This window comes from Neopsephotus bourkii, unplaced genomic scaffold, assembly GCF_033783945.1.
Source record: "Neopsephotus bourkii isolate Nb327-2 ecotype Australia unplaced genomic scaffold, CSIRO-AGI_Nbou_v1 NB_457, whole genome shotgun sequence".
Lineage (NCBI taxonomy): Eukaryota > Metazoa > Chordata > Aves > Psittaciformes > Psittacidae > Neopsephotus > Neopsephotus bourkii.
The window spans coordinates 480,679-497,147 of record NW_026900959.1 but is presented as its reverse complement, the minus strand read 5'-3'; the positions used below and the strand labels follow the sequence as shown (position 1 = coordinate 497,147).

Here is a 16,469-nt window from a genome sequence, read left to right as displayed (position 1 = left end):
GCAACTCCAGCGTTTGAAGGGAAGGAGCCCGTGTTGCTCAAACCACAGTTCACAACATCTGCATCACAAAGGGTTGCCCGTTGCAATTGGGATTGGTCCTTATTCCTTCTCTTCCCAGGAGAACACACGTGCTTTTCCTGCAAGCTCCCTGGCAAGGACGTGAAGCGCTGCTCGGTCAACACGTGTGGCAAGTTCTACCATGAAGCCTGCGTCCGCAAGTTTGCCACGGCTCTCTTTGAGTCCCGGGGCTTCCGCTGCCCACAGCACTGCTGCACAGCCTGCTCCATGGATAAGGATATCCATAAAGCAAGCAAAGGTGAGAGGGGAAGTGGCTTTGAGCAGCGGGAGGAAGCTCAGATGCATCGTAGTAAAGATGGATGTGTCTTTACCCTTAGGAGTGCAGTGGAGGAGTGAGGGTTTCCTTCTTAACTTCAGGCTGGCTGGGTGGGAAATCAGCTCAAGTGGACCCGGATCTGCAGCCCAAGTCATCTGCTGTTGCTGGGTTTAATGGAAGTGGAGGGTCGGTAGTGCAAGGCTAAGGAATGCTGTTTGTTAGAAGATGCTTGGGAGTGCCTTTTAGAACAACTCATTTTCCAGAGAAAAAGAATCCTTGTAGAAATTAACCCAAAAGACTTCAAAACAGGCTCTAGAATGACTAAAACCATGTGTTTTTTTCTTAACAGAGATTTAAAGTTGAGTTAACTTTGTGAAGCTTTTACAGATGTAAATGTTTCCTTTCAATCCAGTCCTTCTGGATGGAATCAAATCAGCCTTGCAGCTGTCTGGTGTCTTCTGCCATAGCCTGACTCCAGGGTGACATGGTGCATTTCTCTATATTAAACAGGTCGCATGGTGAGATGTTTCAGATGTCCCATTGCCTATCACTCAGGAGATGGCTGTATTGCTGCAGGAAGCTTGTTTGTGTCATCCCACATTCTCATCTGTAGTAACCATTCCAAAAGGAATCACTCCTCATCAGCTGTAAATGTAGGCTTTTGTTTCGTTTGTGCAAGAGGTGAGCACACTTGTTTTCTTTCCCCTCCCGTGTTCTATAGTTTTGTGGTCACTTTGGGCAGTTTAGTGATAAAAAGAATGTCTTTCCTACAGCCCCCTTCCCATAGGATGCTCTGGGGTCCCAGATTGTCTCTTTGTTGCTCAGCCCTTCTCATGTGCTGATATTTGCTGGTTGGAAGCAGTGGGAGCTCCTCGGGAGCCTGCTTGTTTTGCCAGTAGGAAAGAGTGGATGGGAAGCCCCCAGTTGCAGGTGTTGCATGCTGAGGATGGATGCTGTGTGGTTACTCACTATCTGTTGGGCAAAAGGGGGTCCTTTTACCACTCCCAAACTGAAACCTATTTAAATTAAGGCTATAAGTTAGGGTTTCCTCATGCTAGAACAAAAATCATCTCAGTTTATAACTTACCATCACATTTGAGCACTCTGAAAGGAGAACATTTGCAGCGCTGCATGAGCAGGTTTCATGCTAGAGTTTTCCATATGCCAAAATTCTCTTTTTTTTTTTATTTGACTTTTCTTTTTCCCTTTTTTCCTCTTTATTTTTGACCCACTTGTTACTTCCATGGCTCTGAAGTCACCACTCTTCTGCAGGGAGCAGGTTGAGAGGTTTGAATCGCAATGGCTCCTGTACAGGACTGCAGGGCTTTGTTGGCTGCATTCTTCTCAGCAACTTTGAAAGTCACTGATAAGGAAGTGAAAAGGAGATGGATCCTGAAGATCCTGGGTTTCACTTGTGTTCAGTCACTTGGAGGGTTAGGATGGGACAGAGTGCCTTGAGTTTGCAAGAGCAGATAGTAATGGAGATCTTTGGATAGGAAGGAAAAGGTGGTGCCAGAATAATTCCCTTTCTCCCTCCTTTCTTCCCCTTTCCTCATTTCCAAGTAATTTAGGAGCCATTATTTTAAATGTATCTGAATAATCCAGAAGCTGAGGGAAACAGGAAATTATAGAATGAGGAAAAATTCCTCTGAATATATAAAATGATGGTGACAACACAGTTCAGTGTTCCTCCTTTTGTGGGCTTATTCAAACATCTGGGGCTCACCCCAAAGCAGGATGTGCAGGAATGGGAATCACCCCAGCACTGCATAAAGGTACACGTGCAGAGTTGATGGTGTGTGTGTCTTTATGGCCTTTGGTTTTAGGTTTGAGGTAGCTTTATGTCTGCTGTGTGTTTAACTTTGGTTGTTGGTATTGTTACACCTACGAATGCCCAGGCTGAATCACTGTCTGGAGTCAGTGGGGTAACAGGATCAGAGACAGGTTTATGAAGAAGACTTTCTGTGCCTGGTTCGAATATCAGCTTAGAAATGTCTCTTGGCAAGGTCCAGCATGGCTTTAGTCTGCCCCTGGCAGTGTGAATAGGGGAGTGATGTCTTGTCCTGCTGCTCTGCTCCTACACCAGGTAGGTCGTGGGGTCTTGGCTGACGCGGGTGTCGCTGGTCTCAGTTATGAAGCTGTGTTAGCACCAAGGTGTGAATGCAGAGCAATGGCAGGCTTCTGCCACTGGGCTTAGCGTGAGTAGTGGGTTTTCTACCAGTTTCAAAGCACTGTGAAGCTGTAGTACCAAAATACATTGCATGATACCAACCAGCTAAATACATCTCTTTGAGGTTGTACTTTATTACACCCGAGGCCAGCTAGAAGAGATGCCAGAAACCAGCTTGAGATCCAAACACCAAAGAGAAACCCGGTTAGATTATACATCTGCAGTACTTTGTTACAGATACATCTGAAGGGGAATCTTCTGGGGGACTTTTGCTCCAAGTTTTGGCTGCTTACTCTGTGACACAAAGGTGTAAAATCGGTGCCTCCTACTTCTCTTCGGTAGAACCTATTGGAAAGCTTTATGGAGTACCTGCTGTTTGGCCACCTTATATATACATATAGATATATATAGGTATATATAGATGTCTGACTCAGGAATTGGAATGTAGAATTCCAAAGCTCAGGTACAGTAAAGGAGTCTCACACTTGCTGAAGATGCAGACCTGCATTTATTCTAAAGAATAACTCAAGTGCAGAAGGATGCTCATGCTTTCATTTACCTTTGCTTCAATGGTTCTGTTCATCCCTGAGCCTGCCTTCATCAGAGCTGAAACTACACAAATCTCTTTTCTCCTCGCAGTAGAAGTGACCTCTGATCCCCTGCAGGTGGCATTTCCTGCCCTGTGTCTTCACCCACTCTTAGTTCCTAGAGCTTGAAAAGTGACAAATCACTGCCACTGACTGAATCCTCTATCTTATACCAACTCCCTACCTGTTCTTCTAGAACATTCTATGAGGTTTGGGTGTAGCTGGGCTCAGGAGCCAGTGTGCTTTGCCCAAGAAAGACTGGGGGAGGTTTACATTTAGCAAACGCCCTTTGTGGGTTGAGTTGGGTCCTGTGTAGTCAGATGTGGTCAGCGTGAGGGCAGGAGCTCAGAAAGACAGGAGGAGTGCAGTGCTTTAGAAGCACTTGGGCGTCTCTATGGAAGGATGATGGTTTAATTAGCTTTAGTTGATCTCTGAAGGAGATTTAAGTGTTACTGATGTGAGGGAATCTATACAATGCACAAACTTGCTTATCACGAGGTACTTGAAACATGGTGTATCTTGAGACTGCTTCTTCCCCTTCCTGAGCTAGCCTTCACTGAGCACATCCTAGTTCACCTGATGGCATGTGTGGGTCAGGCTTGTTTGGGACTCCTCCTATGGATGTGTTCCAGCTACGCTGATGCCATTCTCCCCTCCAGCAGTTTTTAAGCACCCCATTCCCAAAGCTTCTCTACATCACCCAGCCCTGGTGCATCCCACAAAGGGAAGAACCAGTGGCTTGGCTCGGTAGCTTGTCTTTCCTGCTTCTTTGGCAATCAGTGCCTCTGCTCTTCCCATGAATTACTGGCCAAGTGCTTCTGGTCTGTAGCCGAGGGCTCTACAGAAGGATGAGGAGAAGCTCTTCTTGGTGGAGGAAGGCAGAAACGTAGCACATCATTTGAAGCACAGGCACAAAGGAGAGGGCAGGGTCAGTGGAGCTTCACTCCCAAACAGCCGGCATAGGGCAGAACTTCATCCCTTCTTTCCCCTCTGGTGCCTTCCAGCATCACTGCCTTCCCTTGTTATTCTTCTCCAACAACTATGAAGGCAAAACACCCTCATGGGTAATAAGAGGTAGGTTGGTAATAGGTGGGAGAGTGAGTTCTTGGCTTCTTGCTTTCCCAGCCTTTAGCCCCAGGTAACAGCCTGACCTTTGGTGTGGTGTCCATCATCCTCAGCTCTCCCACTTAGCTTGCTTTGATCCCTAGGGAGGGTGGGTGGATCCCACACCTTTACAATCAGTGCTTTTCTTGTGCTTGTCTCTGAGTGCACAAGGGTTGAAATCCCACTTAAGAGCAGCTTATTCCTCCTGAGTTTCCCCAGTTCAGTTGAATTCAGTCTCTGGAACACACAAACCTCTTCCTTAGCGAGGCAGCTTTCTGTCAGCCTTTTCTTTTTTCTCCATTTCCTCTTTTGTTCATTCCCCCATTATATGCATTAGAGGTGTTCATTTGCTTGGTTTTATTTTCTCCTTTATGGAATCATGGGTAGTTTCATTGCAACTCATCTCTTTCTGTTTGTTTCGTATAGGGCTGGTAGTGCAGGATCATTCAGACCCCCTGTTCAGTTCATATGCCTATAAGTCCCACTACCTACTGAATGAGTCAAATCGTGCTGAGTTGATGAAATTACCTATGATTCCTCCTCCTTCGTCAGCTTCCAAAAAGAAATGTGAGAAAGGTAACCAAAATAGTTTCTTTCTCTTTAATTTTCTTTTGCTTTTTCCTATTATTTCTCTCCCAACTCCACGCGAGGAATGTCTGCTTGTCAAGCACCACTTATTGCTTTCCAGTGAACTTCACTCATTGATTATTGTGAGCCTGTGTTCATGTTGTTGGCCATTTTGATTTCGTTTTTTTGATTCCAAAAGGGCTTAAAATAATTGCTGTCACTAAATTCTCCTTGGAAGAGGGACAATCCCTTTCTGTCTGCCCTAGGCTGCTCCAGCTTGCAGGGAGCTGTTGACCCCTGAATGTGAACGGGAGGCAAATAGAGCTTGATGTTGTGGCAGTTCAGTGCTTACCTGGGATGATGCGAAACAGCTTCTTAAATTGGTTTTAGGCATGGAGGAAGAGGGGGGATGTTCTGTTTCCGACCTTCCAGGTCGCCTGTGCAGAGCCTGAGGGAAGAAAGGGGTTTTCAGGTGGAATGAGGGTGGGAACCGTGCCTGGAGGATGGCCCAAGTTGGAGTTAGTGAGGTTTTGCCTGTGCATGTGTCCATTCGCCCCTGGGCTTCACATCCCACCTCTGCTGGACTGGGACCACTGATGCTCCTTTCCCTCCCTTGGGATAAGTGCTCGATCCCTGAAGTGAATCATAGAATCGTGGAATGGTTTGGGTTGGAAAGGACCTTGTCCTGTCCCTCTATCCCTTACATCCCAAAGCCCCTCTCCAGGTTTCCTGCAGCCCCGTTAGGCACTGGAGCTGCTCTAAGGTCTCCCCTTCAGGAGCCTTCTCTTCTCCAGGCTGCCCCAGCCCAGCTCTCTCAGCCTGGCTCCAGAGCAGAGCTGCTCCAGCCCTCGCAGCATCCCCATGGCCTCCTCTGGTCTCACTCCAACAGCTCCACATCCCTCTTGGATACCTCATGGAGATGCTGGGTCATCCTGGAGCACCTCTGTGGACCCAACTCTTGCCTGGATGAAACAGATGTAATCATTATCCCCCATAGAAGCTGGGTTCCCTGAGGGTGTTCAGACTTGGTGCCCCATTACCCACGCTGCAGTTAGGTTATATCAGACACTACCAGATCCCTGTCAGTAGTTCCCGGCATTCCTGAAAACATGAATTATTTTGAGCCCTCTGCTTAGCTTGAGCAATATCTCACTAATGCATCCCGAGAGCAACGTGTTGGGGTTTTACTCTTGCTTAGCATTGGAAGTCTTGTGTTTGGTTTTGTTTGGTTTTTGCATCCCTTGGCATTTTCCCATCTCGGATATAACGTTGCAGTGATTTACACCGGGTCTGTATTTCCTCTGAAGCAACCATTTGCAAAAGACTCTTTTAAAAGCAACAATTCTCTCTGATGGCTTTGGGAAGCTCTGGAAAAAATCCCTAGGGTTTGGATTTGCTTGTTCTTAGCAGAGGAAATACAGGATTGCTCATACAAGTGGTTTGTTTAAGGAATGCTTTTTGTGACGTGCACCAAGCGATGCGATGATGCTGCTGGAAGTCTATAGGTGGCCAAGATTTTCTGGTTACTGTTTGGAAGTTGCTATTCCCACTTCTTTGGAGCTTCTGATTGAAGATTCCTTGATATACCCTCAAGTCTCTCCCAGGTTTTTCCATCTGGGATGTGAAAACTTGTTACGGAAAATTATATCCCTCTAAAAAGATGTATATTTATTATACTTACATACAGGAAATATTACTCTATGGGTCATGTATCGTTGTTGTATGAGCTGCTCTGTTAGTTTAGAGATGAGCTGGGCTTCTCCACATTCAATCCAGCTGCCCAAATAGAACCCAGCCAAGCCAGTGCAAACCGGAGGAGTCAGTGTGAATCGCTGCGCCTTTGAGCACCAGAGGAGCTTTGGGGACAGCTCGTGGGGTCTCATCCTGTGTTACGTGCTCTGCTCCTAGTGGAAAACATCCCTTTTGGTGGGGGGGGAATTGCCACTGCAGTTCTCTTGGAATGCCCTTGGTACAGAAAAGCATTGCTCAACCTATAGGCTGCGGGGTTTGATGCGCACCGACTGGTGGCTGGGGCTCAGTCCTAACAATGTTGATTGGAAAAGGGTTTCTCTTCACCAATTTGGGGGGGTTCCCATTGGTTTGGCCATCACCAAAGAAATAAAGCAAAGGCTGGGCCATCACCAAAGATGTGGAAGCCATCGGCGCTGCTCTCGGATGCAGTGCTTCCCTTGGGAATGCTGGCTTCAGAAATAGCTGCTCTTTTGGTGTATCTGTGCTGCAGGTGAGAGCCACAACTCGCCCATCAGTCACTGCCCAGGCCTTCTGAACCAACATTGTTACTTCGGACTTGATCCCTTTCTCTTGCCATGTTTTCCTGTGGGATGCACGGGAATGCGGAGTGGATGATGCCAAATGGGTGTCAGGGAGGGGGGGAGCAAATCCTCACTTCTATAAACCAAGCAGGCTTTCTTTGTTTAAAGGTGGAAAGCTCTTGTGCTGTGAGTCCTGCCCAGCTTCCTTTCACCCCGAGTGTCTCAACATAGAAATGCCAGAGGGATGCTGGAATTGCAATGACTGTAAAGCTGGCAAGAAGCTACGGTACAAGCAGATCGTTTGGGTCAAGCTTGGGAATTACAGGCAAGTCCTTAATGCTTTGGATGGCTTTAATGTGCTATAGAATTCCAGGAGGATGACTCACATCAGCTCAGTCCTTGTAAACAACAACTAGAAATAGAGTAATTCATCTGCTTCGTGTTGGGTATTGATGTCAGCTTGACATTACATTCTCCCTCTTATTCCAGGCACTGATGGACACTTGGTTGTGCTTATGTTTGCTCTATAGAGTGTAATAGTGATGTGGAGAACCAGGGGCTGTCTTTAGAAGGAGGATGTCGTGGCTTGTGTTGGCTGTTAAGTCACCCCCAGGAACACAAGCACTTTATGGGTGATCTTAGCAACCCACCCTGATGCCAGCTTTCCCAAAGTCTGGAGTAAGACCTTGTCTCGTGTTGTGCATGGTGCTCGGAGCCTCGAATTCCTTCCTTTAGGAAAACTGGCTTTGATTTCTCAGCCCAACCTCTCAGAGATGGGTCAGAGAACTGAGGTGCTTCTTTCTCTTTGTGCTTTGCAGGTGGTGGCCAGCAGAGATCTGCAATCCCAGGTCTGTGCCTCTCAACATACAGGGCCTCAAACATGATATCGGGGACTTCCCAGTATTTTTCTTTGGTTCACATGACTACTATTGGGTACACCAGGGCAGAGTTTTCCCTTATGTTGAAGGAGATAAAAGCTTTGCTGAGGGGCAAACTAGTATTAACAAGACCTTCAAGAAAGGTAAAATCAAACAAAGTTTATAGTGGTTTATGACAAAAATTCCACGTGTTTGTGTCTCCATCACCACTTAACCTGCATGGGAATATTCTGTGACTAGTGTTCTGTGTTCACCTCCAATGCAAGCGTTCTGTAGCTCCCTTGACTGCAGATAGAACTTGTTTCTTTAAGTGCCTACCCATTGTGTGTCGTTGTGGGCAAGTGCAATTCTTCCCCAGGCTGGGAAATGTGTAGATGGAGCTGGGGCTCTGCTGCATGGGATCATTGTTCGGTAGCCGTACTGCAAAGTACCTGATGATAGATTCATGATGTACTGCAATAACTCATTCTTAGCACGTTGGGGTTTGTTTATGGAGTTCTGTTCCTAGCTGTTAAGAAGAGAAATGAGCATACATACATGTATAGATGTGGTTAACAGCTGCTGGTGCTAATGGCTTTCTCTTTTGAACTCCCTTGCACAGCACTTGAAGAAGCAGCAAAGCGCTTCCAGGAACTGAAAGCACAAAGAGAAAGCAAAGAGGCATTAGAAATTGAAAGGAATTCAAGGAAACCTCCGCCATATAAACACATTAAAGTGAGTTGGCTTCTTTCTTTTCCTCCTTACAGTGTGTGCCGGGGTAAGCTGGGTCTTTAAATCAATATTTGGAGGTATTCAAAGCATTATGTGTGACAATTCCAGCGTAAGGAAATTCCAAGAAATCATTTTGCTCTTCCTTTCAATATTCTTTTTGTTCTGACTTATAATGGCAGAGTGTTTGTGAAAGAGCATTTACAGTTGAAGAACAGTGTCACCTGAGATAGTAGAAACTGACTGGTTGTGAGCTTGTCTTGTGTCTTGGCTACTGATGTGTACCAACCTCTGTTAACACAGCCCTTAGCACTAGCATGGGTGCCAACTGCTCACCCTACCCCTTTGCCAGCAGCTTGGGACACACAGGACTTGATGTTGTCCCTTTGGTGGTTTTAGTTGGAAGGAATCCCAGTGATGTACTTGATAAGCTTGGCGTGCACTGATCTCCTCAAGCAGTGATTTCACTGGGGGAAGACTGAGGCTGTACTGTCTGGAGTCATCAGTTTTGGTGTTCTTCACTTAAATCACTTACTGCTGGCTTCTCTGAGCAGTGTGTGTCCCTGGTTAAGTGCATGGTTGAGTGACAGGTAGTAGATAACCAGCCATTGGAATCATCTCCCTAGGGAAGTGGACTCCCTAGCACTGGACACTGTTAAGATTCATCTGGTCAGGGCCCTGGGACATCTGGTCTCAGTCATGCTTTACCTAGAAAGGTTGGACCAGATGATCCTTCAGGTCCTTTCCAATGGAGCAGTTACGTGCATGTTCTTTGTGCATTGCCTTCCTCATCAATTCCTTTTCCCCTTTGCTCCACAGTCCAACAAGGTGATCGGGAAGGTTCAGATCCAGGTGGCTGACCTGTCGGAGATCCCTCGCTGTAACTGCAAGCCCTCAGATGAGAACCCCTGTGGCCTGGAATCGGAGTGTTTGAACAGGATGCTGCAGTATGAGTGCCATCCCCAAGTGTGCCCTGCGGGAGAGCGGTGCCAGAACCAGTGTTTCACCAAAAGACTCTACCCTGATGCTGAAATCATCAAAACTGATCGACGGGGATGGGGCCTCAGGACAAAAAGGAGCATTAAAAAGGTAGGATTACAAAGGACAAAGGCAGCCTTGTCCTGAATTGAAGATGATGAAATCCAGAAGAGCTGGAAAGTGTAGAAAAGGCAAAGAGATCCTGAACTGATTCTTTTCCCATTAGATCCAACATGGTACTGAGCTGTACGCACAGGCAGCATGTAGGATAACCCACGGTGAAATGTCAGGGTGAAAGCATTGTGGACAGTCATTTAAACTGTGAATGTGCTGCTTTTATCCATTTTTATAAGGATTTATCTCCTTAGCTTTAAAGTATAGTTTACAGTCTTTAGAAATGTGAGATAGGGGTATTATGTGGCTGTTCTCATGCTGAGCAGGATTATTGCTTAGACTCACATCTGCCTACGAGAGGGTTAAATTTCCATGCTTCTTGTGGTGACTGCAGTATGTTTGTATAGGAAATGCTTTTCTTCCTGTGCTGCTTCCCTTTAGGATAGGAAGGAGATGAGAAACCCGTGCTTACCTTGTTTTCCTTCCCTTCCAGGGTGAATTTGTGAATGAATACGTTGGTGAGCTGATAGACGAGGAGGAGTGCAGACTGCGCATCAAGCGCGCGCACGAGAACAGCGTGACCAACTTCTATATGTTAACTGTAACAAAGGTACACATCACCCCTTGTTCAGTATGAGCTGTTGATGGTTGAAACCTGGGGCAAAATGCTGGCAGAAGCATTGTTCCATGTTTGCTCCTACCCTCCTATCCACACCTCAGTGCTTCCATTTAATGCAGTGGGTGAGGAGGTGAAACAGAGAACCCGTATCTCAGGTTGTGCCTATTTCACATTGTAGCATCAATATTGAGGCTGTCGTTCATTAACTCTTAAGGGAAAACTTAGCATTTGGAACCAATATATGAAACAAGTGTATTTTTGCTGCCTGGGCCGTTAGTAATCACTTCTTGTTTCACCTTTCTCTTTGTAAGTACTTGACCATGTCTTTGTCTTTTTTGCCTGAAGGACCGGATCATAGATGCTGGCCCAAAGGGGAATTACTCTCGGTTTATGAACCATAGTTGTAATCCAAACTGTGAAACACAGAAGTGGACAGTGAACGGGGACATTAGAGTTGGACTGTTTGCTCTTTGTGACATTCCTGCAGGTAAGAAGATGCACTGGTCTGTACTTATACTTCTGTCTCAATGGCTATAACTGGCTGTGGTGGTTTTCCTCTTAAATTCCATAACACCAGCAACGTTTATAGGAACTTTGTCATTCACTGGAGCAGAGACAAATATTTGAGTTCTGGGGATCTGTAGTTGGAGATTTTGAAGCTGAAAGCTGCTGTTAAAGCTAACTCTAGGGTTTGCTGCCAAGTGCAGTGTTGGCTCTGTCCTGTAAACACTTAACACAGTACTGATCTTTCATCAGGATTTGTCTGGGGTGATGTTATCTTTCCATGCTCAGTGTTTCACCTGATCTCCCATTGTGCCTTGCTCTGTGTGACAGTGGAGTCGAGAAACTCAATGCATTGTTTCCTTGCAAACACACTGCTGCTGGATCTCCAGGCTCAGCCTGATGGATGCCTCCTCCCAAGCCTTGTCATTCCTCAGTGGCTCTGTGGGTGAATTGTTCTCTCTTCATGTTCCAGGGATGGAGTTAACCTTTAATTACAACTTGGATTGCCTGGGCAATGGGAGGACCGAGTGTCACTGTGGGGCAGAAAACTGCAGTGGTTTCCTCGGGGTGCGTCCAAAGGTACGTGGATGAACACTGAAGCTTCTCCTCCCACACCCAGTGAGAGCAGGGCAGGGAGGTTCTTGTTTGATTTAACTCTTTAGTTCAGGCTGGCCAAAGATGTGAATGCTCCATCCCTGCCAGTGTTCAAGGCCAGCCTTGGGTGGCATGGTCTAGTGTGAGGCATCCCTGTCCATGGCGGGGGGGTTGGAACTGGCTGATCTTAAGGTCCTTTCAACCCAAACCATTCTGTGGTTCTAGGATTCTAATACTTTCCACCCTTGACAGTCTCTAAAGGCACAGTAGTGCTGTTGTGGACTTCATGTACCAAACTGTGTTAATTCAGGCACACATGGATGAGCATTTCTGGCTTCTGTAGCTTAAACTGTTCTTTGGGGTGGATTTAATGTAAGCAGAGTGCATGCAGATAATAACCTCACGTGATTGATTGTAATGCAAGGGGTTTGTAGAGTGACTGTATGCTCTGATCCTTGTAATTGCCAGACAGCATTTGCAACAGCAAACGAAGAGAAGGTGAAGAATGCAAAATTAAAGCAGAAGAAGAGGAAAATAAAAACAGAGCAGAAGCAGATGCATGAAGACAACTGCTTCCAGTGTGGAGATGGGGGAGAGCTAGTCATGTGTGACAAAAAGGACTGTCCCAAAGCATACCACCTCCTATGCCTTAACCTGACTCAACCCCCTTTTGGTAAGAGCAATCCTGTGCTTTCCTGTTCAGCTTTCCTTCCTGCAGTGCCAGAGCTGAAATGCAGCATTCATTTAGGTTAAAAGCAGTCTATTGGCTTTGGCAGTGCTGCTCGTTTTTAGGCATACATCAGATGGCAGTGTTCTGACATGATGGGCAGAGAGGTGTTGTAATGCTTCGTGTTCTCTCATGTGTTTAATTTGGCTGCTGCTAAAGGATGGCACGTCCCTTCTGTTTGATTTCTCCATGCTAAGGCAGAGTTTTCTATAGCCAGGGTTCAGGTTATTCAGCAATACAACATCTTAATCCCATGGCAGGATTTGGGAAAAGCCTTTATCTCTTTAATCTTCCTGATTCCAAAGACTTTGATGAAAATCAGTGGAAGGCCAGATTAGTCTAGGATTAAATTATCCAAGCAGCTGCCACAAGTGAAGCTGAAGAAGCAGCAAGAAGCTTTTGATTTCCCTTTTTCCTATGCTCAGTGCACCTCTGCAGTCCGAGAGTCAAGCATGTGGTCATAGAAAGATGTGTCTGAATGGTTTGGGGATCTGGGGCTTTTCTGCTCCAACCTCCTTTTACCCAATTTATTCTTCTTTTAGCCATTTCTCCCTTAGTTTCCAAAACTAATGCATTCGGGCTTCCATTGAGCAGCTTAGTTGGAGATACCTCTCTGAGCGAGTCCGGCTCAGTAAGAGATGCTCACAAATGAAACCCAACTCCCCTTGCAAGGACGTTTGGTGTTTGGATGCTCTCTGGTTGTGCACACTTTGATGCTTTGAGCCAAGTGAGGCCTAAAAGATGCACCGTGTCTGTTGGACACGAGAAGCAGAGGTGGGCAACCACAGTCGGAGCTGATTTTCCAGTTTCAAAGCGCACTAATCCCAGCTTCCTGTCTGCCTTTCTTCCCCTCCCTTCCCATCCCCAGGAAAGTGGGAATGTCCCTGGCATCAGTGCGACGTCTGTAGCAACCCTGCCGTTTCCTACTGCGAGTTCTGCCCTCACTCCTTCTGCAAAGACCACGAGCAGGGAGCGCTGGTGCCGTCGGCGCTGGACGGCCGCCCCTGCTGCTCCGCGCACGACCCCAAGTCTCCTGTGGCACCCGAGTACTGGAGCAAGATCAAGTGCAAATTGGAAGCACAGAACCCCGCTGAAGAAGCCAAGGAGTGAATTTGGTTACAAAGAGCCAAGGGAAGGGGAAAAGAGAGGGGCAGGCAGGCGATGAACACAAAGAGACTGCTTGGACACGTTCAGTCTTTGGCATCGTCGTGTGCGGACTGGGATGGGGACCATTTCCTCCGAGCGAGCAGAAGCAGGCGGTGGTGGTTGGGTTTTGTTGTTTTGGTCTTTCTTTTACCCTTGAATGTGCTACAGCAGCAGCTCTTCCTGTGGGCAACCAGAGACGTCTTGGCCTTCAAAGGAGAAACCTTTTTGACAGTGCAAAGAATATTCCGTTTCCAACCTGTTCTCTCGAGTGTAGAAAAGCAAATCATAGCAGCATATTTATTTATTTAATTTCTAAAGGGGTTTGGCTTTGCTCAGGCTTCGTGGCTTTAGAAACAAAGCAGCAAAGCCAAGGTCACTTCTGTGTGTAGTTGACGGCAAGGACAAAGCCTTCCCCACTCTGTAATGCTGAGGTGCCACACGGGCAGATGTGGGGTTCAGAGCAGGTGACCCTGAAATGTCAGTTATAAGGCATTTGGAGAAGGTAGGTTATGCTCATGTTAACCTCTGAATGTTGTTGTCAAGCTTTTCCAATGTAAAACGAGGTGGGTGACTTCTTGGAGGTGCTCATAATGCCACATCTGGCATTGGTGAAGGAGGGCAGGAATTGCATCTCCCTGCTGGAGCTCTAAGTGGGTGCTTGCAGGCAGGTGGAAATGCAGAAAGAGCTTAATGGCCCAATGGGCATTCCGTTCTCCTGCCTAACCTTCCTAGTCAGGAGAGCCTCAGCCTGCAGCACACTGGGAACTGAAGTCTTAATCCTGCCCATGGGAGCGCTGCCATTGACTTCTGTAGAGGGAGGAGGACAAATCCCTGCTCTGTGCGTGGGTATTTGTCACCTGCCAAGCCTGTGCTTGTTTCCCTGCAGTTGTGTTCATGTGATTCCTTCCTGCTGCCTTCCCAGGCTCCCATTAGCTTCAAATCCAAGGAGATTTGAGCCCGGAAGGAATCAGACCCATGTGTGTGTTTGCTTTGATGGAATGCTTAGGTATTATTTTTGCTGAGAGAGCTTCTGGCTTTCATCTTTGTTAATGGAGCTAAGGAAAATCTCAGCACTTCAATGAACAGGGTATTTTCCACCTGGGTCCTGGGCTGTGTTCACAGCAGCCAACTTGAGCCTCCTGAAACAGTTCTCCCTTGGGTTTCCTCTGCTAGAGAGGCTTTTGAAGGGGCTGCTCCAGGAGGAGGTTCCTTTAAGAACCTATTCCCTTCTCTTTGTTGTGCAAGGAGCCTGGAGGACTGCTCTCCCCTTTGGTGCACCCTTCACCCAAGCACTGTGTGTTCCCCCTGGCCCTGGTACAGTTAGAGCACACTTCTGACGTGTGTACTTGAGAATAAGGTATTGAAGATAAGGGGTTCATATCAAGTGGTGCTGGCATCTGGCTGAATGAAGCCTTTGGGTTAAGAGCTGTGTCTGTAGGAAACCTCCAGAAACATGGGGACTTCCCAGTTAAGCCAGTCAAAGGCATGGGAGGTGGTGGAAGGTGTCTTGCCTCTGGCTGGTGATGTCTTAGCCCTCAGATTAGGGGTTGGAATCTGTGCAATTAGAAATGACAGAATACACTACAGTGCCATTAACTGAGCCAGCAGCTCATCTCCTGAGCACCCATGGGGGCTTGGGGTGTACCTGGGAGGGGGGTTCAGTTCTGGTGCAGAGGCTCCTGAGCTCTGCAGAGCACTTCATCCTGTGGTCCATGCTACAGAGGACATCCGAAACACTAATGTTGTTTGAAAGCAGTGCTCTATTTTGGTACTTTTTACACAACAAAAAGCCCTTTACAGAAGAGGTTTTTCTTTTCCTTCCCATTTCCCATGATAAATGCCTCTTTTGAGGCTCTTACTGGGGCTGTTGGCCCTTTTCAGCAGTGCCAGACACAGCTCTTGCTGCAAAGGCCCAACGTGTTTACTTCAGCTTATTTATTAGGCTTGATCATGTTCAGATGATGTTCTCTTGGGAACACAGATCATGGCTATGGGGTGAGTGCAGTTTTCACTGGGTCAATGGTGTGAGGGCACCCCACATGGTGGGGAGCGGAAGGATGAGAGCCATGGAGCATCCTTCACCTCGCAGGCCACACAGAGGTTCACAGAAGGCTTAAAACCATGTCAAATGCTGTGAATTGAGGGGTGCTGCTGCTCCTGTGCCCATGCACTCGAGGTCTTGGTTCATTTTGGTCGCAAACTTCTTACAGGTGCTTCTTTTATCCACCAAAAAGCTAAGGTTAAGGATAGCCAAAACCTGGAGCAACAGGAGGCTGGTTTATAAGGTGGTGAGCAAAGAGTCTGAACTGGATTTCACCCTACTGGAGAGAAGGTGAATCTTTAACATTGTGAGATAAGAAAATGCCACATTGAAGCATCTTCTTAACGGTAGGGTTGTTCTGTTTGCCAAACACAGTGTTCAAGCACACCTTTTAACCCCATCTCAGCAAACTGAATGGTGATAATGGCATTCCTTCATCAGGAAGAGCTTTAATGGGTGCTCTAACTGGCATCAAGGGGGAGCTGTATCCTCGACTGGGATGGGTAATATTGGGTGGTCTTCTGGCTGTTTCATGCTGATGCCTGGAAGAAGCCCACAGGCCTGCTGTGCTTTAGGTTGAGAGCTTGAACCTGCTGTTAAAGACCCCGTTATTCCTTCACCCCAACGCACTGCCACGCTTTTCCCTTTGTCTCCCATTCCCAAGGGAGCACCACGCTCTGGCTCCCTCTCCATCACCTGCGTGCTCCCCTTTCTGGTGCAGCCTCCAAGCTGCTGTGTGAAGTGAACGGGATTGTGGTGTTTAATGGGGCTTCTACTCTAGGTTGCACCTTAGCACAGCACAGACCATGGTGGCCAAACGCTGGTTGACTCCCTGCATCCATGGTGCAAGCATTTAGTTGCTTTCAGGTCATTTATGTAGACTTGTCCTCTCCATACTGTCAAAGGCATTTGCAGCTCAGGAAGGATAAAGCTAAAGGCAATTTTAGGGTGGGGGGAAGCAAATTCCCTTCTCTGCTCACCACCCTGGTCTTGGAGATACCTTTTGGAATGGAGTAGTAGGGCTGGAACGTTGGATTTTGGCCTTTCTTTGGAAGAAACCCCTTCTTTGTATCTTTCCTTTCAGGATAGAATGGGAAAGACCCCATTCCTAGACGTACTGATCAG

At 47.1% G+C, this 16,469-nt stretch overlaps 1 protein-coding gene across 10 annotated transcripts in view; it reads left to right on the top strand.

The window, feature by feature from the left end:
* The window catches only part of NSD3 (nuclear receptor binding SET domain protein 3), a 35,587-nt gene extending 21,812 nt beyond the window's left edge, over positions 1–13,775 (top strand). For 4 of the 10 annotated variants that reach the window (XM_061349680.1, XM_061349677.1, XM_061349678.1 and 1 more), the window contains 12 exons: positions 119–316; positions 845–1,015; positions 4,622–4,771; positions 7,204–7,360; positions 7,854–8,056; positions 8,515–8,627; positions 9,441–9,710; positions 10,207–10,323; positions 10,678–10,819; positions 11,309–11,415; positions 11,899–12,103; positions 13,026–13,775. In XM_061349680.1, the coding sequence (XP_061205664.1) occupies positions 119–316; positions 845–1,015; positions 4,622–4,771; positions 7,204–7,360; positions 7,854–8,056; positions 8,515–8,627; positions 9,441–9,710; positions 10,207–10,323; positions 10,678–10,819; positions 11,309–11,415; positions 11,899–12,103; positions 13,026–13,267 (2,075 nt within the window). In that variant the 3' untranslated portion in view covers positions 13,268–13,775. Of the gene's footprint in view, positions 1–118; positions 317–844; positions 1,016–1,589; positions 1,841–4,621; positions 4,772–7,186; positions 7,361–7,853; positions 8,057–8,514; positions 8,628–9,440; positions 9,711–10,206; positions 10,324–10,677; positions 10,820–11,308; positions 11,416–11,898; positions 12,104–13,025 lie in introns of those variants that run through there. The other 6 variants (XM_061349681.1, XM_061349682.1, XM_061349683.1 and 3 more) reach the window with 6 other exon arrangements.
* The last annotated feature ends 2,694 nt before the right edge of the window (positions 13,776–16,469 follow it).